Source organism: Pelobates fuscus, chromosome 9 (genome assembly GCF_036172605.1).
Source record: "Pelobates fuscus isolate aPelFus1 chromosome 9, aPelFus1.pri, whole genome shotgun sequence".
Taxonomy (NCBI): domain Eukaryota; kingdom Metazoa; phylum Chordata; class Amphibia; order Anura; family Pelobatidae; genus Pelobates; species Pelobates fuscus.
In genome coordinates, this window is record NC_086325.1 from 112,401,238 (window position 1) to 112,426,439 (window position 25,202).

Sequence of the window (25,202 nt, forward strand, 5' to 3'; positions counted from 1 at the left end):
ATATATTTCTTATTTCCCTAGCCTGGAATAGATCTCAAACATGCAGTTCATGCAAGACGACCAAAGACTTTGCATGACCTGGAGGCATTTTGCCAAGACAAATGGGCAGCTATACTACCTGCAACAATTAGGTGCCTCATAGACAACTATTACAGCAGACTGCATGCTGTCATTGATGCTAAAAGGGGCAATTAAGAACTAAGGATATGCAGACTTTTTTTTTTTTTTAAAGCAAATTAACTTTTATTAACAGTAAGACATTTTAGATATAAATAACAAGATAACCAGCATGTCCAGGGTTTGAATAGACAATATCATCTCTCTCTCTGTACTTTACTCAACTCCTGCCAAGCCTGCCGCCTCCTCTCGATATCCTTCTGCATCTGTTCTATCCTCTTTCTCCCCGCAAGCACAGATTGAGACAACTTGGCATTCTCCTTGATCTGTTCCTTTAAAACTCAATGTTAATCCCTTCACTGCCAGCCAACCTCCTTCCTTGGCATTCTCCTCGATCTGTTGCTTTAAAATCTTCTGCAGGTATTCTCTCTGCTGCAGGAGGTATGGCACCAGGTGGCTGCGTAGATCCTCCTCTGGCTCCCCGCTAGGTCGACACTCGAGATCTGTCCTGCCCCCAGCCTCTGTTTCCAGGTTATTCAAGGAGTCAAGCAGCGCCTCCAGATTCCCTTCTTCTTTTAATTATTGTATTTCATCCTTAATGGATTTCTGCAACTGATCAACAAACTGGTGATAGATGCTCCGGGATATTTCTGGTTGAAGTTTGTAGATTCGCCAATAGCAACGAGCAAACCTTGAGTAGCTTCCCGCTTCCACCAGCCCTTCCAGGAACCGGTCCACCAGGGTGTCAAAGATCAGCATACACTGAGGGGCCCCGGCGGCGGAGGGCCCTGGCTCCTGGGAGCTCCCGGAAGCCCCCTCTACCACGTAATTTCGCTCCTCGACCTCCATCTTGTAGGATATGCAGACTTTTGAGCAGGGGTCATTTCATTTGTTTCTTTGTTTCCATGTTTTGTTTTATGATTGTGCCATTTTGTTTTCTTTACAATTGGTACATATAATACCAATTCTCCAAGGGCATGCAAACTTTTGAGCACAACTGTATATATATATATATATATATATATATATATATATATATAGATATAGATATATATATATATATATATATATATATAGAGAGAGAGAGAGAGAGAGAGAGAGAGAGAGAGAGGTGTAATATTGGCATTACAAGTGTTCTAATTAAGGTCTCAATTTAATATTGTTGTATTCATAAGCTCACAATTACAACATCATACAGTCTGTATTGAATACTACAGACCTTCAAAAACCAATCGGTCTTAAAAGAAGTCGCTGTCCACCAGCCCCAGCCTAGAGTTCAGACCACAGTGATGAGAAATCACAGGCTGCTACTGATACCGGAGAAACTGACGGAAGCCAAGCACAGAGAGATGGACACAGGTTTCTTCAGGAAGGAAGAGATTCTTTATTGGATCACCGATCGGGACTCAGAGGGACTAGCGTCACCAAAATACAGCAAAGTCTGAGTACTGAATACATAGAGTACATTCCTTATATAGCACTGTAGCTCCTCCCACAATTAACTACACCCACACATACCCTTAACCTATTTAATAAATAGAGTCTAAACTCATCCATCCGGTCTAACCACGTGGCTCATCTGATACAAAGGAGAGGGACGCGTAATTCCAGTTCTTACATTCCTGCACCTGGTCAGTACAGTGATAACAGTATCTTAGCTACGTGTAATTAACTAACTGATACTACAAACACATATACATACATATGCCTTGTGGCAATCTTAGCCTGCTAAACTTGTATTTTACTGGAATTACATCACATTCCCCCCTTTGATGCCTCTGATATTTCACAATTACTTGAGGCATCACTTAACCTTGGTTTGCATATACCTCAGGTTACCATGAACCAGACCAGACTTATCTTATGATGTGAATCTTTTAACACTCATCTTCCTGCATTGGTTCTCCTTGATCTAGAGCCTTATACTTATATATCGCCATTATCTGTGCAGCAGCCTTCCTCTCTGCTATACTTCCTATCAGGCTTTGCACAGACCTAACTACTAAGGGTATAAGACACGGTAGGAGTAGACACAACAGTAAAATCAGTAGGACTCCACCTACCACTGCCTTAAGCCCTCCAAACCACTCATACCAGCTACCAAACCAACTACTTGGATTGTACCCTTTCCATACCTGAGTAGGCACATGCACTAGTTTAACCATATGGCTAGTAAGCTCAGCTATTGCTTGCCCTTCGTCATCTATTTGAAGACAGCAATTGCTCAGGTTAAACTTCCCACATACACCTCCCTCTACTGCCAAAAGGTAATCCAAGGCTAATCTATTTTGGTACACTGCTGTCCTCATCCTGGTATTATGCTTCGCTAGAAGATTGAGTGCTTGTGAGGTCTCATTAGTAATAATCTCAACCACCGCCTGTAATCTTATAATACGGTTGAGCATATAAATTGGGGTTCTATAACCAAAGGTACCATCTTCTGCCCACGTGGCTGGCCCATAATAATCTATGATACGCTGGGGAGGCCATTCATTATCTTCCCAGGTGCCTATCTCTAAGGGTCCCCTTTTCTTCCTATGATTCACATCATACACTTTAACACCTAAAGTCTCACCTGTTTCAATCGGTAACAAGAAGAAGGATGGTTTGAGCATACCCAACACACATGCCCCTTCCCAGTCCTGTGGCAACTCCGAATAGGCTTTCTTACCACAGATCCAGTACAAATTTGCTGGGGCTCTCCAGGTAGATGTGATGGATAAATCAAACCACACATCCTTTAAACTGGCATATCTAGCAAACGGGTTAGATGGTTCTGAGACATTTGAAGCCGACCACCAAGTTGTATTTTTAGTATCATCATCATAAGCTTTTTGCCCTAGACAAGTTAATTCTCCTACAGAAGTATTATACATTATTCCTTTCCTTGCTATGCAAACATAACCTATGATGGAGGTCTTTAATCTCCACTCAGATTTACCTCTAACACTCAAATGATAATCGGCTTGTGTAGATATTAGTTGGTCAACTGCCTCAGAACCGGACATTACCTCCTTTGCTTCCCAAGGCCATTGGTCTCCCATGTTAGTACCTCCACACACATAGCAGTTGGTAACATTAAGACTACCGGCAATACTTTCAGCTAGGTCAATGAACAGGTTTTTAGCGTTATGGGGGATCTTATTATCTATACTCATCTCTTCATAAAAGGAATGGTATACTTGATGAGTCTGGGAGGATACCGTATCAGTCTCTATTCCTATAAACAATAATGTCCCAGGATCTAAACCCGTCCCGTATATCTGAAACCCAAATAAATTTCCATACTTATCTAGGAACTTGTCGGGGTTATTAATAAGTATATGGACTGGGTTGCATTCCATAGACTTACAATAAGGGCTAGTCGGCAACTTAGTCACTATCATGTCTTTATCTACTGTCTGTCCCCAAGTCGCCCACCCCACACAAGACCAATATGGACAAAAGTTATAGTCTTTATTTGGGCATCTAGGACTCACATATTTATTTTTACTACTGGGACAAATATATTTATCATTAGACCCATACGTCCTCTCCCATCTAAGATCCCCACATACATTCCACGGTTTTCTACCACTTGATATCGCCTTACATGCATCAAATAGCAGAACACCCGAAGAATGTACGGATTCTAACACCGTCTTATTAATTAGGGTCCCCTGAGGATCTCCATTCCTGAGAGTCAACCAAATTGTACGAGGTTGATACTCTGGACTGAAGCACTTAGGTTCTCCTACTCCTAAATGGCACACACTATAGTCTATATTTAGGTATCTACATCTTGATACCTCTCCTTTACATTCGTATTGTGAATGCCAAATTAGGGTTTGGGAAATATGGTTACCTGTTCTCGTAGTCTTAATGCATACCTCACAGCTAGGAGTGTCGGTACCTCTACCTTCCTGAATATAAAAACACATATAAATAAACACAATCAAAAGCACATCTTTCGCCGTCATCCTCAGTCTTCGTCCGTGCGATGGAACCTCAGCTTCCAGGATGTGAGGGCTGCAGGGAATGGAGTTCTGCTCGTCTTCACAGGTGTCCCTTCGAGACTTTCCTGGCTTATACACTATGTGTTGGTAAGCGGACAGGCTTTATTATGGCCTTCTCACTCACACCTGTAACAATAAAATTTGTAATCCACAATAATTCCTCGTTACTCCGACTGAGTAGTGCGTTTCAACCGGATCTTGCAGGGATTCTCTGGATCTGCTGTAATTTGCCAAGAATCGACTGCTGCTGGTTTAACCCTGGAGTGATGTATCCACGGAGTTACTTCGGCTACTTTTATCGCTGTAGGGGTAGACAAAAGAACAACATAAGGACCTCTCCACTTGGGCCCTAACGGTACATTATTCCACTCTTTAATCCACACTTGGTCTCCTGGATGATAACTATGAACAGGGGGATAAATATTCACAGGTAATCTATCTTGTACCCATTTCTGTACCTCCTCCATAGTCTTACCCAACTCTACAACCTGCTGCCGGGTAATTCCTTCTCCCAACTGACTCAAGTCCCCCCTTAAGTTACCAAGTACGGGAGGTGGTCGCCCATACATGATTTCAAAAGGAGAGAGGCCCATCCTTCTGGTAGGGGTACTGCGGATTCGCAATAAAGCTATGGGTAAGAGAACGTTCCACTTAAGTTGGGTTTCCTGACACATTTTAGCCAACTGGTTCTTTATAGTTCTATTCATTCTCTCTACCTTACCAGAACTCTGGGGTCTATATGCAGTATGAAGCCTCCACTTTATACCAAGCATATGAGTCCGTTGTTGTAGGCACTGATGAACAAAAGCTGGACCATTGTCCGATCCTATAGAACAGGGTAGTCCATATCGGGGTATTATTTCTCGTAGCAGGAATCTTACAACTTCTCCTGCTTTCTCTGTACGAGTAGGACATGCTTCTACCCAGCCTGAATAGGTGCACACAATTACCAACAGGTAACGATGTCCACCCGATTTAGGCATTACTGTAAAGTCTATTTGTAGATCGGACATGGGGAGTCCCCCCATAAACTGGACTCCTGGTGGCTTTACTGGTCCTTGTCTTGCATTATTCTTAGCACACGTTACACATCTGCGTACAATGGCCTGAGTCAAGTTGGACAATCTTGGTATGTAGAAATGTTTCCTGAGAGATTCTTCAGTACTGTCTCTCCCAGAATGTGTCCCGTTGTGATAATTTTGGACAATTTCTACCGCTAGTGATGCTGGTATGACTATTCTTCCATCTTCTAGCTGATACCACTTGTTCTCCAAATACTTTCCCGGTTCAGTCTTTAACCACTCCTCTTCTTGAGCTGTATAAACTGGAGTCCATTGGGACAGTGGAGTTGGTATAAGAGCAGCTATATGCCCCACATACTCCTGTCTTCCTGATTCAGCAGCACGCTTAGCTGCACTATCTGCCATCCGATTTCCCTTGGTTACATCACCATCTCCTCTCAGATGCGCTCGACAATGTATGATACCGACTTCTTTCGGCTCCCACACTGCTTCCAATAGTTGTAGGATTTCAGCTGCGTACTTGATTTCTTTGCCTTCTGAATTCAGTAGTCCTCTTTCTTTATACAAAGCTCCGTGGGCATGAGTGGTTAAAAACGCATACTTAGAGTCCGTATAGATATTTACTCTTAAACCTTCAGCCAATTGTAACGCTCGTGTTAGTGCTATTAATTCTGCCTTTTGTGCTGATGTTCCTTTCGCCAGTGGCCGAGCTTCTATCACCTTGTCTATTGTTGTCACTGCATATCCTGCATAGCGGATCCCTTCTTTCACATAACTACTGCCGTCGGTATAATATTGAACATCGGGGTTCTGGATGGGAAAATCACGAAGATCTGGTCTACTTGAAAATACTTCATCCATTACTTCCAAACAATCATGTTGACTTTCAGTAGGTTGCGGCAAAAGGGTAGCTGGATTTAAGGTGTTTACAGTCTCTAAATGCACTCTTGGGTTTTCACACAACATTGCTTGATACTTGGTCATACGGCTGTTACTAAACCAATGATTTCCTTTGTAATCCAACAACGTCTGTACTGCATGTGGGACTCGTACATAAAGTTCTTGACCCAGAGTGAGTTTATCGGCTTCAGCTACTAGCAGGGCGGCTGCAGCTACGGCTCTTAGACAAGGTGGAAGTCCGCTGGCCACTGCATCCAGTTGCTTAGACATGTAGGCAACAGGTCTTTGCCATGATCCCAAGTACTGTGTCAATACTCCCACAGCCATTCTTCTTTGCTCGTGTACATATAAGTAGAATGGTCGTGTGTGATCAGGTAGACCTAATGCTGGGGCACTCATCAAAGCCTTCTTCACATCTTCAAATGCCGTTTGCTGTTCTTGGGTCCATAAGAAGGGGTCGTGCTCTGTACCTTTGATGGCTGCGTACAGAGGTTTTGCCAGTATCGCATAGCTGGGAATCCATATCCTACAGAAGCCTGCTGCCCCCAAGAATTCTCGCACTTGTCTTCTATTCTTGGGTATTGGTATTTGGCAGACAGCTTCTTTTCTCTCTGGCCCCATAATCCTTTGACCTTCAGAGATATGGAATCCCAGATACTTGACAGTTGGCAAACACAACTGAGCCTTCTTCCTGGACACCTTGTATCCTGCCTTCCAGAGAATATGTAGTAGATCGTGCGTTGCTTGCTGACATTTTTCTTTTGTAACTGCTGCTATCAACAAGTCATCTACATATTGTAACAATACACATTCTCCTGGGATAGACTCGAAATCCAGTAGATCTTGACTTAGAGCTGAACCAAATAGGGTAGGTGAATTTTTAAACCCTTGGGGCAGTCTTGTCCAAGTCATTTGGCGTTTTGAGCCCGTTACAGCGTTCTCCCATTGGAAAGCGAAAATACATTGGCTTTCTGCGGCAATTCGGAGGCAAAAGAAGGCATCTTTGAGATCTAAGACTGTGAAGTAAGTAGCCCCGCCCGGAATTAAAGCAAGCAGGTTATATGGATTGGGTACAACTGGATGTATGCTAACAACCGCATCATTGACTGCTCTTAAGTCCTGTACAGGTCGATACTCATCTGTACCGGGCTTTTGAACAGGCAGCAATGGGGTGTTCCAGGGGGAAGTACAGAATTTTAGGATACCATACCGTATGAACTTATCCAGATAGGATTGGATGTTCTTCTTAGCCTTCTGCGGAATGTGATATTGTCTTAGGCTCACTGGATAAAGCCCATGTTTCAGTTCAATTTTTATTGGTGGAATATTGCGGGCCAGTCCTGGTGGGTTGTTCTCTGCCCAAACTCCTGGTATGTTAAACAATGTCTCATCACTCCTAGGGTTTTGGCTAGTCAACACTGTATAAAGTCGCCACTCTTCTTCCTTTGGTACGGATAAAGTCATAATACCTGAAGGTCCATTAAACTTTAAGGATGTTGTTCCATTTGGTAGGAACGTAATCTGCGCTTGTAATTTTGATAGCATATCACGTCCCAGCAATTGGACTGGACATTCAGGCATATAAAGGAATTGGTGTTTTACTACGTGGCCTCCCAATGTACAGAGTCGACTTTTAAGAACCGGTTTTTCAGCACTTCTTCCAGTTGCTCCTATCACAGTAATAGTCCTTCCAGATGGAGGAGCAACTAGATTAGTCACCACTGAATGTTCAGCACCAGTGTCGATCATGAACGCACTCCTTTTCCCCCCTATTGATACATCGACCATAGGCTCCGCTCGACCAAGGGGGATGGAGCCCGGTCGGTATCAATAGTCCTCCATGACAGTGTCAGCCAATCCTACAAAGTCCCTACCTTCTCTATCGCGGGACCTTTGCGCTGCTGGAATATACCTGTCTTCCCTAACACTTCCTCTGTTCCCATTACTCCCTCTATAACCATTACTCCCTCCGGGGCCTCCTCTACCTCTCGCTCTACCTCTAAAGTTTCCGTAGCCTGCCCTGGGTTGGTCTCTCTCGTACTGCTCTCTTTGCGGACATTCGTTCCTCCAATGCCCTTCTTCCTTGCAATACGCGCATTGATCCCTACTCAAAGGCTCCCTACTCCATCTATTATTGCCTCTATCTGGGCCCCGTTTATCTACGCCTGCGATCGCTACCGCTAGCATATCAGCCTTTTTACGCATCTTGCGCTCTTCCTCTTTCTTACTTTCTGTATCCCTGTTCATATAGACCTTATTTGCTACCTCCATTAGTTGGGTGATGGACATACCTGCAAACCCTTCTAACTTTTGTAGCTTGCGCTTAATATCTCCGTATGCTTGGCTGACAAAGGCGGAGTTAACCATTCGGGAATTGTCTGCGTCTTCCGGATTAAAGGGGGTATACAAGCGGTATGCCTCCAATAATCGGTCATAAAAGACACTGGGCGCTTCATCGCTTTTCTGGATCACCTCAACTGTCTTCGACATGTTAATGGCTTTCTTTCCTCCGGCTTTCATGCCAGCAATTATAGCGTCTCTATAGGCTCTGAGTTGAACCATATCAGCACCATTTACGTTCCAATCGGGATCGGTGTTGGGATAGTGTGTCGCGGCCCATGCTGCTGGATTGGCTTGATTCAAAGCACGGGCTCTATCCTCTAATGCTTTAATGGCTGCTTGATTTATTCTTGTCCTTTCCTCATTGTTAAATAAAGTCATTAGTAACTGCTGGCAATCAGCCCATGTCGGATTATGCGTCTGTACTATTGAGGTGAACAGATCAGTCATAGCTTGTGGTTTCTCAGTATACGAGGAATTATGGGTCTTCCAGTTTAAAAGATCGGTTGTGGTAAATGGGACATATACGAAGACTGGGTCAGCGTGTGCCATTTGACCTGCGGCATCGATATAAGCTGACCCGGGATTCAGACGAAGAGGCATCTGATAGTGCTTTAATTGTTGGGCACCAGTCAACTGTCGGGTTTGGATGGGGCTACGTAGAGAGGCGTCAGTCATGGGTTCCGGTCGGGGAGAGATAGGGTATGGGGATGTGGGAGGTCGGTTTTGGGAAAAGGTCGTAAATAAAACACTTCGAGCCGAGCTAGATGAAGCTTGACCGGAAGTCTGAAGTGGCGCCAAATCAGGATATTCGTTTCTAATGGGGGTGGATTCTGGTTCCGGAAGGGGAGATTTAGTACGAGGGGGGGTGGATCCTGTACTGGAGGAGGAAGCGGAAGTGGATGAGGGTAATGAGGGGAGGGGTGCAGGACTTCCTGCGTTTGCGTCACTTCTTCTTAACGGAAAGTAAGGGGGCGGCAAAGGGATCTCGGACTCAGGGGGCGTGTCCAAAATGGGCCTAACACCAGTCCTAGTGGACGAGCAAGTCCTAGCTACCATGAGGCGACACTGCTCCTCGTGGCATGTCTGGAGCCATTTTGGCGAGTCATTTACGGCCTGTCTCCAACAGTCAATATAAGGAAACTGGCCGTAAAGTTCAGGCCTACCCGATACAGCCACGTGTAAGCGCTGTACCAGAGTTGGATCCAAACTGCCACGTGGCGGCCATGCCGCAACCAAAGTAGGCCACTCCCTAGTACACAAAGTGACCAAACGTACAGGAGACATCTTTACCCCAAAATCACAAACTTTGAATCCCTTTTTAAAATTCTTAACCATACATCCTAAGGGATCCGGAATCGTTGACTGCGACGCACCCATACTTAACAATGGAACGTCGTCGACAACGAATACTATACACGCGTACTATTCAACAGTCACACCCGTTTCCTCTGGCAACAGCACCACGTGGTACGGTTACCAAGTGAAACGTACACAATAACAATAAACACTCAGGGAATTCCCGTACACACACAGCTGTTACACCAGTCACTATATAATCAATATTATGCCCTTTGGCGTAACTATACAGTCACCCACGCTATAATTCTCTATATACGAATTACCCGTCTATAACACACCCCAGTAACATCGTCTTTTACAAATAGCGGTTACAGTACGGTTAGCATAGGTCAAAGCACAAGTTAAGGTCACAATACAATTATTAGTGGTTATGGTGTTAAACATGCAATGGACGACAATGATTAGTACTTATTATATAATGTCAGTAAATATACAGGGTTATGGTACCGTGCACTATAATACAGCAACACACTATTAACACTCTCGCTAGACGGCTGAGCTCGCGCTATCTAACAAGATATACACTTTACTAAAACAATCGTTAACACATTTACAATTCCCAACTAAACTATTGGCCAGTACCTTGAATGGACTACCTAAAACTATATACACCCGTTTTGGTTAGCCACACTGCCCAATCACCACATATATAGCGAGCTAGAGAACCGAATTTACACAGGCGCCTCTTAGTCGCACTATCAAAAGTCTAGTGGGTTCCAAATTTACACGCCTTCCCACTTAGCCCAGATAGGATGAGAACTAGCGAACCGAATTTACACAGGCGCCGCTTAGTCTCCCGGTCCCTCCGACCTAGCGAACGTAATATACACCCTAGAACGCTAGTCTAGACAAGACACCGGTGTCCGGCTAGGGCTATTTACACCAGGACCCCGCCTGACTAACCAAATCAAACGGTCTGACTAAAGAGCGTTCGATCGAGCGGTGCACCTTCGCTCCTTCCCTCCGACAGAGGGGGCAGATACACAGATTCAAAACCCCTTTGGGCCTACCGCACAATCGGTATACCCCTAGTGGGTCCTGCCGTCTAAAACAGCAGTTGTCTTACCTCCTCGTTCCTGAACCTGAGTTCACACTCATCGACGGGGACACCCCAGCACTTCTCACGTAGAGGCCGATGATCTCCTGGACAACAGACCAGTGGCGCCGAGACGAAGGGAGGTCCACGCAGAAGTTCAGGGGTGCAGCCGTAGAGAACGTGGGCAAAGATAGACCGTCTCACGCCTCTGCCTCTCAGCTACCGTTGAACGATGAGCTTCCCGGCCAATGCACCAAATGATACCGGAGAAACTGACGGAAGCCAAGCACAGAGAGATGGACACAGGTTTCTTCAGGAAGGAAGAGATTCTTTATTGGATCACCGATCGGGACTCAGAGGGACTAGCGTCACCAAAATACAGCAAAGTCTGAGTACTGAATACATAGAGTACATTCCTTATATAGCACTGTAGCTCCTCCCACAATTAACTACACCCACACATACCCTTAACCTATTTAATAAATAGAGTCTAAACTCATCCATCCGGTCTAACCACGTGGCTCATCTGATACAAAGGAGAGGGACGCGTAATTCCAGTTCTTACATTCCTGCACCTGGTCAGTACAGTGATAACAGTATCTTAGCTACGTGTAATTAACTAACTGATACTACAAACACATATACATACATATGCCTTGTGGCAATCTTAGCCTGCTAAACTTGTATTTTACTGGAATTACATCACACTACAACAACAGCTCTATACAGAGAATGTTACGTTCACTCAAATCCTATTGTCTGGTCAATTATTTACAATGTACTTAGCCACCATGGTGGTTAAAAGCTAAAAACGAAACAAAACTCACAGACCAAGTAAAAAATACTCCCCCCCCCCCCCCCCCCCCATTAAATATATATTCCTGTCTAAATGGCATATGACGGAAACCTTACATGTGTTAGCCTTGGACTTAAAGTCCATTGATCTGTTAGGGACCATGGCTACTGTATATATGTTTATGAACAGTACTGTATAGATACTCCTACGTTCGTGCCCCCCCTCCCCCATACAGGGGATACTCACTGGTTTTGCACCCCTACCTGTCACAGGTGCCTCATTCCATGGACCTATTTAAAGGGACAATCCAGGCAGCTAAGCAAGTCAAGCTTACAGTAAAGCTAATAAGCTGAAATACCTCTGGTTAGTTTATCTTCTTTCAATTCTGTGTAGTTTTCCTGCAGTGCTGTAAAACGTTTTGCTGTTTTCAGCAGTGTAACCCAGCCTCCTTAGCCAGCCCCTTCTCGCATTTTAAAATTTTGCTCATTCCCAGTCTCTGAAAGAAACATACATTTTGCAGCAAAAGAGAATAGAGGCATGTCTTATTTAGTGTACTGAATGTTTCCAGCACAGACTGCACTGCAACAACCTCTCTCCTTGTAATGCAGGTTATGCATTCTTCTCCAGTCAGCAAAGCTCCCCTTCCCTACCAGCCAACCTCCCTACCCAGTGTTAACCCCTTCCCTGCCAGCCAACCTCCCTACTCAGTATTAACCACTGCCCTGTCAACCTCCCTACCCAGTGTTAACCTCTTCTCTGCCAGCCCCTCTCAGCCAACCTCACTAACCAGTGTTAACCTCTTCCCTGCTAGCCGACCTCCAAACTCAAACAAAAATCATGGACCGGGTGCGATAAACCGGGAAAAAACGCGTGCGGCAAATCCAAGATGGCGGCGGGTCCGTGCCACACTCACCCGGGTCTGAGGGCTTCACTGACCTGGAAGACTGCTCTCTCTCACAAGCAGATGCCCCAGTGACAAATAAGAGCCTACACACCATAATGCAGGATCTTAAAGGGTCCCTCAGAGCAGACCTCCACAAATCGCCGCAGATCTGCGCAATGACATCCAGGAGCTGGGAGGACACTAAGACATATGAACTCTGCATAGTGCACAATGATATTGTGGATAAACTACAAAAGGTAGAAGAAGAACAGTCCACTATACGCTTAAAACTCGCCGACATGGAGGACAGAGCAAGGCAGAACAATCTACGCTTCAGAGGCAGAGCAGACACCGCTACCCAAGAGGCCCTGCCACAGTACCTGAGGGCCATGTGCAAAGCTCTAGTTCCACATCTGGAGGATGAGGCCTGCATGCTTGACAGGGTACACTACCTTCCTCAGCCCGCCAGGTTCACCGCAGACACACCCAAGGATACTATTGCCCGCTTCCACTACCACAGGTCCAAAGAGGAGCTTCTTAAAGCGAAAAAGGAAAACCGCAACGCTACCAGAGCCCTATCAGGGGATAAGTATCTATGCTGACCTCTCCGCAGCCACCACGGCACACAGAAGAGAAATTGTCGATGTCACCAAAACGCTACGTAACCACAACATACCCTACATATGGGGCTACCCGACGAAACTGCTTATCTGGTACAGAGGAAAATCGGTGGCAGTCCTGGAGCCTGAGGTTACATAGTTACATACAGTTACATAGCTGAAAAGAGACTTGCATCTATCAAGTTCAGCCTTCCTCACATATGTTTTTGCTGTTGATCCAAAAGAAGGCAAAAAAACCAGTCTGAAGCGCTTCCAATTTTGCAACAAACTAGGAAAAAAATACTTCTTGACCCCAAAATAGCAGTCAGATGTCTCCTTAGATCAAGCAACGATTACCCCACTAATTAGAAATTATATCCCTGTATGTTATGTTTTGCAAGTATTTATCCAATTGCAGTTTAAACATTTGTATAGACTCTGACAAAACCACCTCTTCAGGCAAAGCATTTCATATCCTTATTGCTCTTACTGTAAAAAAAACTTTTATTTTCCTTAGATGAAATCTCCTTTCTTCCAGCCTAAATGTGTGACCTTGTGTCCTATGTATAGCCCTGTTTATGAATAGATTTCCAGATAAAGGTTTGTACTGGCCCCGAATATATTTATATAATGTTATCATATCCCTTCTCAGACGCCGTTTTTCCAAGCTAAAGAGATTTAAATGTTTTAACCTTTCTTCATAACTAAAATGCTCCATTCCTTTTATCAATTTTGTAGCTCTTCTCTGCACTTTTTCTAGTGCCATGATATCTTTCTTTAGAACAGGTGCCCAAAATTGCACAGCATATTCAAGGTGTGGTCTTACCAGCAATTTATAAAGAGGCAAAATTATATTTTCATCCCGAGAATTTATGCCCCTATTTATACATGACAAACCTTACTGGCCTTAGCAACGGCAGACTGACATTGCATATTGCTGCCTAATTTGTTGTCTATAACAATTCCCAAATCCTTCTCGTGTGTGGTTATCCCTAGTTCACTACCATTTAGGGTGTAAATTGCTTGTGCATTCTTAACCCTGAAGTGCATAACTTTGCATTTCTCTATGTTAAATTTCATCTGCCATTTAAGTGCCCAGTCCCCCAATCTATCCAAATCCCTCTGCAACAAGGCAATATCCTGCTCACATTTTATTACTTTACAAAGTTTTGTGTCATCTGCAAACACTGATACATGGCTTTCAATGCCCATTTCAAGATCATTTATAAATATGTTAAATAGAAGCGGTCCCAAAACAGAACCCCGAGGGACACCACTTACCATTTTTGTCCAGCTTGAAAATTTACCAGTAATGACAACTCGTTGTACTCTATCCTTAAGCCAATGTTCCACCCAAGAACAAGAATATTCATCTAGACCAATTTCTTTTAGTTTGAAGACTAACCTATTGTGAGGAACCGTTTTAAATGCCTTGGCAAAATCCAAGTAGATCACATCCACTGCAACACCCTGATCTATACTTCTACTTACTTCTTCGTAGAATGCAATTAGGTTAGTTTGACATGACCTATGTTTCATAAAACCATGCTGATTATTGCCAATAACACAGTTCTTCCCTATGAATTCCTGAATATTATCCCTTAATAGCCATTCAAATAATTTCCCAGTCACAGAAGTTAAGCTCACAGGTCTATAATTTCCAGGCAAGGATTTTGAACCCTTTTTAAATATAGGAACAACATCTGCCTACCTCCAATCCTCCGGTACAATACCTGAAACAAAAGAGTCTTGAAAAATTAATTACAGAGGTTCACTTATTTCCCCACTTAGCTCCTTAAGTACTCGTGGGTGGATACCGTCAGGCCCCGGAGCTTTATTTACATTAATTTTCTTTAATAGCTGTAGCACCTTGTCTTGAGTTATCCAATCACAAGTTATCTGCAAGTTTGTTACAGCAATCATTTGCTTATCTCTTGCCATAGGATCCTCATTAATATATACTGAATAAAAATTGTTATTTAAAATTTCTGCCTTTTCCTGGTCTTCGTTAACTAACAGACCCATCTCTGTTTTCAGTGTACCTACACTGGGACTGGCTAAACTTGCCTACACCACGCAATGGGACAATCCTCTCCGCAACAGCCTCCGCCGAAAAAGCTGAGACCGGCATGGACACTAGCAGGCTCCCCAACGAAGCCGAACGCCATAGCCGCTGAATGATCCGCGACCTGGGTCACTCCAAGTCTTCATAGAACACTTGAGTATCACAAATAGTTTATTGATGTTTTCTTGTTTACTGTTAATACCCAGACTAATGTATGTCTGAGCTATATGTCTTCAATGACTTACTAACTGATAGTGGTGATGTCTTAAGCTTAAGGGAGAAGTGGGCATGAGGCAACCGGGGGACATTTGAGACCAACAGGGGGTGGACATCAAGGCATCGATCCAGGGCCTGGCAATCAAAGACATCGATCCAGGGCCTGGCAATCAAAGTCAGGGGCACGGGCACCTAATATCGGGCGCCAGCACAGAGAATGCCACTACAACTAAAACGGTCGTGCAGGCCGCAAACCTGGGCGACACACCCCACTGCCCCCGTAAGATGGGTATTACCCAGCGACCGTAGGTATTTAAGAATACCACGATGTATAGCATACAGACCGAGACGATTAAATATATCATTGGTATAATATAGCTGACATGAGGGCTCACAACTAGACCCCTTGAGCTGGTTATCTTTAGCAAACATCGATAGGTCCCCTCATATGCCATGGGGAATACGGAACCGGGTACCAAGAAGAATAGTCTGACTTGGCCCATGGTCACCAGGGCTACCTGACATCAACCACTCTAATGCAATTCTTAATATTTTTAAGATTCATGTTTGGATCTCTGTTTTTATTGTTAAACATCATTCACGTTTAACGTCTAGACAACCCAAATGGCCACTAAAGGCTGCATACCGGTGGGACATCCACCACCCCTTCTTGACCGTATCATGTGTAGTGTATCACGACACTCACAAACCGGTCTCTTTCTTTGCGACAAATGCAAAGGAGTCTTGTATATATCTTATTATTTGTGTAGTATATTATGGTTTGTTTTTAATTGTGTTAAATCTTTTTGAGAACCGAACAATAGGCAGGTGTCACAACCTTAATTACATGATGACATATAGCAGACAACACGGGCGCTCCAGCTCAATGATACCCTTCCATGACAAGCCCAACAGCCGACAGGTGTCGTTCAGTCACGCACAGACCCAGCCCACTTATGTTTACGGGCAGAGGCCTAAGGAGGGAAAAGTAAGCAGCATAAATATACAACTATCACATAAGCTGATTTATAATACACACAATGATGTCCTTATTTAAAGTTTTCTCCCTTAATGTAAAAGGATTCAATAGTCCCCACAAACAACGCCTGGCAGTCCAAGAAATGTCAAAATCCAAAGCAGCCATAGTGTGTCTGCAAGAAACCCACCTATGCTCACGTAAGCCACCCCAACTCTACACGAAACAATATCCCCACCATTCCACGCGTACTCCCCGAGTAAATCTAAAGGAGTCTCCATCTTCTTCCACACAGATTGGCTCTTACAGGAAATTAATTAATATACAGACACTTTGGGCAGACTGCTGGTCTTGGTGGGATGGCTGAGCAGCTTTCTAGTTACCGTGGTGTCCCTCTACACCCCTAATGAAGAACAAATCACCTTTATTCGCAAAGCTCTGAAAAAAAATTGACTCCCTGAAACAGGGACATGTCTGTGGCGACTTTAACTGCGAATCCCGAATTAGATATAAAAAGAGAACAGAATGAACACCCCACAGCGCAATCAAGTACTCTTTGAACGTAACTTGTTTGACACATGGCACTCCACATATCTGAAAGAAAAATATTATACGTACTTCTCCCCCGACCATATGACTTACTCACATTTAGACCTCTGCATAGTAGATGCCATGATCTTACCTAATGTAACAGAGGTGTCCATAGGGATGAGAATTTGGTCGCGCATGCACCAGTCGTAGTCACGCTCGCAGCACTATACCCAGCTGGGGGAAGGGGAAAGTAAAGGCTTAACGAAGGGCTGTTGGACACCACCCCGGTGCTGGAGGCCACTGATAACTTTGAAGAAAAAACCTCAGATGAGATCTCTATCAGCACTGTGTGGGTAGCACACAAGGCGGTGATAAGAGTGGTGCTAATCAGGGAGGGATCAAAACATAAGAAAATCCAAGCGGACACACTCAACGCACTTATGAAGGAGTACACGGAGTTTGAGGCACAGAATAAATCGAAACCGTCCAAAACATTCAAACGTATAGGGGAACTGCAGAGCGAGCTACTTTCCCTCTCCCTAACCACAACCGAACGGTGGATGAGGACCCTGAAATTTACATATTACACTCAGGGAAACAAGGCAGGCAGACTTTTAGCAAATAAGCTTAAGACTAATCAACTCCAATCTAAAATTCCCTTCATCAATTCACCCTCTAAAGGTAAAACCCAGTGGACATTGTCAATGAATTAGCGCAGTATTACCTCAACCTATACAACCTAAAAGATGACCAGAAATCACCCCACCCGTCCTTAAACGACATACACTATTTTCTAGGGAGCACGACGCTACCCCACCTTGACCAACACTAGAGCATGTCGCTTGACTCCCCATTAACAGAAGACGAAGTTAAATGTGCAATACACTCTTTGCCAAAACACAAGGCCCTGGGCCCGGATGGGCTCTCAAATTACTATTACCACAAATTAGAACCAACCCTGACCCCTTTCCTCACTATGCTTTTCAATGACATCAAAACCTCGGGCACTATGCCTAAAGAGATGTTAGAGGCGCACGTGGTAACACTTCCCACGCCTGGCAAACCACCCACTGTCAGTGAAAACCTTAGACCCATATCCCTATTAAATGCAGACACAAAACTCTACGCAAAATTGTGGGCATCAAGGATGAAAACCATGCGAACAAGTTTGGTGTCATAGGAACAAGCAGGTTTTGTACCGAGCAGGCAGGCAGGTGACAACACCAGACAATTTATACATTTAATCAACTGGGCCAGGATTAGCAAACAGTGTGGGGCGGTTCTGGCGCTCGACGCTGAAAAGGCGTTCAACCACCTGAACTGGGACTATATGAAGCTGACGCTCACAAAAATGGGTTTCTCAGCCTCCACCTTGGGGGGAGTTATGGCCCTCTACCAAGCCCCATCGGCAAGAGTCTTCAACTCTGGATTTTTATCCAAGCTGTTCAATATAAGTAATGGCACTCGCCAGGGATGCCCACTTTCGCCTCTCTTGTTTATTCTAAGTCTCGAACCAGTCATCCACCGCATAAAGACCCACTCGGGCATTAGGGGTCTCGACACTCCAGCCGGGGTCCAAAAAATTGCGCTATTTGCGGACGATGTCCTGCTCTACCTGACCCACCCGCACACCTCCATTCCGAATCTAATGGAACTCCTGTCACAATATGGGGGGGTCTCAAACTACAAATATAACCTCACAAAAACCCAGGCATTACCCATCGGCCTCCCCCCCATGTAGTACAATCCTTAAAAGACTCCCATCCCTTTAATTGGTGGTCAACCTCCCTTAAATATCTTGGCATTAATCTGGCAAAATCAGACGCACAACTGATGCAGGAGAACCACAGGCCCTTAATCCACAAATTACAGACCCAATTAGATCCATGGCAGGGTTTGGAGGTGTCATGGCTAGGAAGGACGCACACCACAAAGATGATGGCGCAACCCCACATATTATACCTTTTTTGAACTATACCTATAGAGCTGCCAGACAAAATCCTGAAGAGGTTTCAAACTATCTTCAACGCATATATTTGAAGAAAAAAAACTCCAAAGATAGCTAGACGCCTAACCTGGCTGTAACGGACCGTTTCACTTACAAGAGGATAAAACCCAGTTTAGGCGATAATCCCCTTTTTCCTAGACCAGCAGCTACTGCAAGCACCAATCTCCCGAACTGCAAACTGTACGAATTCTGGAAACTCCCGAACTGGAAACACACGAACCCTGGAATCAGCCGAACAGGAAAGCATACAATCCAATTCCCCCAAAAATGAGACGACACATCGGTTTGAGGGTCAAGCAGAATCTGAGGTGCTGGCACACCCAGCCTGGTTTTTATTACAAGTGTACACATACAGGCCACACCCAGGGGGAGGCATAAAATAACCAATAGTATCACAGGTGCAACCCACACATCCCCTCCCCTTAGTGTGACACATAATCCCATTATACATACAGTTAAAACATACTTTTTACCCAACTTTCATAACTCTAAAACCATACATCACATTCACATAAAAATACATATCCACAATCAATCCATTCAGGGGAACAACATATTAAAAATTGGCATGAATCAGACCAGGGGTTCAAAAGTTAGTAAAAGTATCTTTTGGGCCCTGGCTGGCAGCATGACAAAATCTGGCTCAGACCGGTTTTACAGGGGCCTCTATCCTGGAGACAATGGGGGGAAGTAATTCAATAATCCAGGGATAGAGGCACTCCATTGAGCACATGGTTACACAAAGACAGTAAAACACTTTAAAATACATAAAGTTACTTTTTATACATTAAACACAGACATGTAACATATCTCCAGATAGCTCAGGTCTGAGTGCACATTATTAGGTTGAATGGCACGCAGACCACACAAATACAGTTTAATTGCCATGGAGCCTTTCCCATAGTCTTTCAATATATGAATAGGCTCCATGGCATAGCTATCTGGGGGTATCACTGCTCACACAGGGCAAGTACCGAATGGCCCCACTGTGTTTAAAGGGCCAGAATGAGTGACATGCACTCTGTTAGGGCCGAATACGTTTTTTAAAAGGGCCCAATCTCCCAGGGCCATAGTGCAAAGGCAAGAGGCGGGCAAGCAGCCCCCTCCAAGGACACATGGCGAGGTCGGTTTCGCCACACTTCTCCCCTTTACCCCCCAGACTAACAGGGTATCTGACCTCCTGCCGGTCAGTGCCCTGGTTAGTCCAGCAACCCACCCACGAAGCACAAACAGCAGTACCTCCCACCCACAATAAATGTTTACTCCACCTGGATAAAGTAGCAGCTTGCCCAGGTTCAGGTTCCTCACCACGGCTGTGCGGGGAGCTGGTAGACTGCCTTGGTGGGTTGCTGATCGGGCAGAGACCAGCGGTACTCTGCCCTGGTGCCAGCGCTACCACTGAAGTAGCCTGATTGGAGCCTGGTTGTGGGAGGGGGAGACCGACCATCTCCCCTCTGGGTACACAGCTCTGGGGCTGGGGGACAGGACCGACCGTCCCTACCCCTTGTGCTGCAAGTGCAGAGACTACAGTCCCATCTGCACTGTTGGGGGGGTGTAACATCTCCCCTTGGTGGGTTAGGCTGCCGCTGGAGAGAGGGTGTAACAAGCTTCTCTCCCTGACACTCTCTCTGCTGGTGGAGAGGGGGACCAGCTGTCTCCCCTTTCATTATTTTGTCCTGCTGCTGGGGTGCGAGACTGATGGTCTCAACTCCCTGGGGTACACACTGCCGCTGGGGAGGAAGGATTGCACCCTCAGCTCCTTGGGACACACACTGCCGCTGGGGAGGAAGGACGACACCTTCAGCTCCCTGGGATACAATCTGCCGCTGGGGAGGAAGGACTGAACCTTCAGCTCCCTGGGACTTACTCGGCTGCTGGGGAGGAAGGACTGCACCTTCAGCTCCCTGGGACACACACTGCCGCTGGGGAGGAAGGACGACACCTTCAGCTCCCTTGGGTACACACTGCCGCTGGGGAGGAAGGACGACACCTTCAGCTCCCTGGGACACACACTGCCGCTGGGGAGGAAGGACGGCACCTTCAGCTCCCTGGGACTTACTCTGCCACTGGGGAGGAAGGATGGCACCTTCTGCTCCCTTGGATACACACTGCCGCTGGGGAGGAAGGATGACACCTTCAGCTCCCTGGGATACAATCCGCTGCTGGGGAGGAAGGACGGCACCTTCAGCTCCCTGGGGTACACACTGCCGCTGGGGAAGAAGGACTGCACCTTCTGCTCCCTGGGGTACACACTGCCGCTGGGGAGGAAGGACGGTACCTTTGGCTCCCTGGGACTCACACTGCCGCTGGGGAGGAAGGCCGGCACCTTCAGCTCCCTGGGATCCAATCTGCCGCTGCGGAGGAAGGACGGCACCTTCAGCTCCCTGGGCTACACACTGCCGCTGGGGAGGAAGGACGGCACCATCAGCTCCCTGGGCTACACACTGCCGCTGGGGAGGAAGGATTGCACCTTCGGCTCCCTGGGATACAATCTGCCGCTGGGGAGGAAGGACAGCACCTTCAGCTCCCTGGGACTTACTCTGCTGCTGAGGAGGAAGGACTGTACCTTCAGCTCCCTGGGATACACACTGCCGCTGGGGATCCTCACAGGACCAGTCTAGGAGATCTGCTACCTCGGGTACCGCTGGTTGCTGTTGGGAAGGAGGACCGGTTGTCTCTTCCCGGGCCTCATTGATGAGTCGCAGGTAATCCCCCTCCAGGTTCCATTCTTTGGCGACCAAATACTGTAGGTCTGCCTCGAGATCAATAGCGCTAGGGAGCCCCAGTATGTCTTCTCGGTCGTAACACAGGTCCCAAAAACGAGAGTCGGTCGCTTTCCCAAAGTCCTCATCGTCAATATTATCCCAAAATCGGCCAAGGTCAGTGTAATCTCCGCCTTCTGGGAACTCATACTCTGCCATCACGGGGACACACTGCGCTGAGTACCATTGTATCGCCTGGTATGCGTCGTCTAGCGCCAGTTCTGCATCTACTAGAATCTCGAGTCTAGTCACCCACACTTCTTCGGTTTGTTTTCTCAGGAGGGGCATCCGCTCTGCCATTCGAGCCAGGATTCGCTGCCTTCTGCTGCGGCGCCGATCCCCTCGCGAATACTGTACTTCCTCTAGGGCTTCGTCCCACAACCTGGCTCTGACAGCCTCTCTGTATATCAACATGTCCTCCTCTGAGACTGCTCCAGACCCCAGGACGTAATCGTTCAATCTATCTTGAAACTTCTCCTCCATTTTCTGAGTTCCTTTGTAGATAGGGTCGCTGTACGGGTACTAGCGTTGCCCTCAATTTGTAATCCAGGAATGGTGTTGTCTGTAGCTGTCCCTCTGGTTGTAGGAACGATCCCGCCGCTTGCCACCAATTGTAATGGACCGTTTCACTTACAAGAGGATAAAACCCAGTTTAGGCGATAATCCCCTTTTCCCTAGACCAGCAGCTACTGCAAGCACCCATCTCCCGAACTGCAAACTTTACGAATTCTGGAAACTCCCGAACTGGAAACACACAAACTCTGGAATCAGCCGAACAGGAAAAGCATACAATCCGCTTACACTCCTGGCAGTCAGCATACAATCCAATTCCCCCCAAAACGAGACGACACATCGGTTTGAGGGTCAAGCAGAATCTGAGATGCTGGCACACCCAGCCTGGTTTTTATTACAAGTGTACACATACAGGCCACACCCAGGGGGAGGCATAAAATAACCAATAGTATCACAGGTGCAACCCACACATGCCCTCCCCTTAGTGTGACACATAATCCCATTATACATACAGTTAAAACATACTTTTTACCCAACTTTCATAACTCTAAAACCATACATCACATTCACATAAAAATACATATCCACAATCAATCCATTCAGGGGAACAATATATTAAAAATTGGCATGAATCAGACCAGGGGTTCAAAAGTTAGTAAAAGTATCTTTTGGGCCCTGGCTGGCAGCATGGCAAAATCTGGCTCAGACCGGTTTTACAGGGGCCTCTATCCTGGAGACAATGGGGGGAAGTAATCCAATTATCCAGGGATAGAGGCAGACTCCATTGAGCACATGGTTACACAAAGACAGTAAAACACTTTAAAATACAAAGTTACTTTTTATACATTAAACACAGACATGTAACATATCCCCAGATAGCTCAGGTCTGAGTGCACATTATTAGGTGAATGGCACGCAGACCACACAAATACAGTTTAATTGCCATGGAGCCAAAGTCTTTCCCATATTCTTTCATTATATGAATAGGCTCCATGGCATAGCTATATGGGGGTATCACCGCTCACACAGGGCAAGTACCGAATGGCCCCACTGTGTTTAAAGGGCCAGAATGAGTGACATGCACTCTATTAGGGCTGAATACGTTTTTTAAAAGGGCCCAATCTCCCAGGGCCATAGTCCAAAGGCAAGAGGCGGGCAAGCAGCCCCCTCCAAGGACACGTGGCGAGGTCGGTTTCGCCACACTGGCAAACACCATTAAAGGGAGGTTTGGGTATTCCTAACGTGAAGTCTTTTTATAAAGCAGCGATATTAGCACAGGAATGGGGGTCCTGTCAAATGTCAAGCCTCCGATTTGATTGCACCTAGAGGATGCATGCTGTGACAAACTTCCATTTGCCACTGGGCATTGGAGAGGACTGATTGCAAGCCTCCTGCCCTGTGACTATGGCCCTGGGATGTATTGCCCTTTAAGGAACTGAGTTGGGGCTTATGAACTTATATTCTACTCTTTCTGGCCCTTTAACTGAATAGACCGGCTGTACAAAGAAAGGGTTTGCACTTTTAAACTGACACTTCGGATGCAGTCGAAGTGCCGAAGTCGTCAAAGTGCCGAAGTAGTCGAAGTGGCCGCCATTAGACAGTCGATCAAGTGGCGGCGGCCATTTTAATGCAGTCGAACGCGGTCAGCGGTGTGCCATCAAATCCCTGGAACGGAAATCGGCCACACATTTGAACGAACACCGCTGACCGGTGTAACGGATCGCCTGGCACCCCGACTTGGTACCTCCGTTAATGGATGCTCCTAGTGCTTCCTGAGGACTCCAAGCACTCTGGCAGACACCATAATCACCGAATCCAAGAAACCTTTAAATTCTCCCAAGCGTATGAATGCTGTAGACCATTGAATAGGAACCATACGAATAGGCTTGTACCCCTAGCAGTCAACTGGAACAGCATACAATAAATCCTTCCCCCAATAATGAGACGACACATCACTTTGAGGTTAAAACAGGAACTCTGGACTGGCTCATCCAGCCTGGCTTTTATTACACTAATCCACATACAGGCCACACCCAGGGGGAGGCATAAAATAACCAATCACATACATGGTTCAGCCCACACATCCCCTCCCCTCAGATAACATTAAACTCAATTATCCGGTACACTTTTTCAGCCAAGTTCTGGATGTACCCCAAAACCCGGGGGTACACCTTTAAATCCAGCATCGCTGGATAGCCCTTATTCAGGGGGACAACATATCCAAAATTCAAGTCATTCGGATGAACAGTTCGGCAGATATGGGTTTCCAAAGATTTGACCGACCGCATGGGTAAAGTATCCGAAAACAGTTCCATGCATTTTGGCCCTGCGGTCGGTCACAAACAAAGGAATGAAAACAGGCGAATTGCCTGTGTTATAGAGCCTGGAGAGGGTTTGAATGAATTCCCTTGTTTATGGGGTTCTTTCTACCGAACGGCGGGTCATTCGGTAGTTTCCATACGAATTTCTGGAAGTATGGAGGTCTCAGCGGTGTTTGCCTAGTCAAGTGTCCGATTTTAGTTCCAGACACTCGACGGCAAAACACCGCTGTTCGGTAGTTTAAGATGGCCGCTGCCACGTGTTTGTTTCCCGAATGGCGGCCACCCAGAGGACAAAGAATACATTACACTGATTGCCAATTACCCGTTTGCAACATTGTTGCAAACTGTAATTGGAGGCACACTTATTCCTGGGTGGTCTGGTTGTTCGGTAGTTTCACTCAATATAATAAATGGAGTGATTCTACCGAACAATCAGATGAATGCTGCATACATATCCCAGGTTAAACTTAATACACATATAATATTACAGGCAGTACACTAGAATATGTATCACAGTCTTAAAGGGACAGTAGTCCCAAAAGTCCCAATATGTCCATAGATGCTGTTAAAAGGGCCAGTAGCAGCAATATACAGTACAATATGCCCCAAATAACCCAGGGGCCATAGTCAGCAGGTAGGAGGCTAGCAAACAGGCTTCTCCAGGGCCCAGTGGCGAGGTTGGTTTCGCCACAACCGGTACCTTCCCCTGCCCTTCGACACTGCGGCTGGAGACTAAGTCCCGTTCGAAGATTCGAACACA

General features: G+C 45.9%; 2 protein-coding genes across 2 annotated transcripts in view; both read right to left on the reverse strand.

Annotated features, from left to right (window-relative positions):
* PAPPA (pappalysin 1) overlaps positions 1-25,202 on the reverse strand; it is a 2,329,021-nt gene that overhangs the window by 264,772 nt on the left and 2,039,047 nt on the right. The gene's annotated exons all lie outside the window — the stretch shown is intronic.
* Positions 315-966, reverse strand: LOC134572960 (polyamine-modulated factor 1-like). The gene is made up of 2 exons (XM_063432302.1): positions 717-966; positions 315-454 (listed from the first exon to the last, which is right to left on the reverse strand). The coding sequence occupies exons 1-2, from the start codon at positions 964-966 to the stop codon at positions 315-317; spliced, it is 390 nt and encodes a 129-aa protein (XP_063288372.1).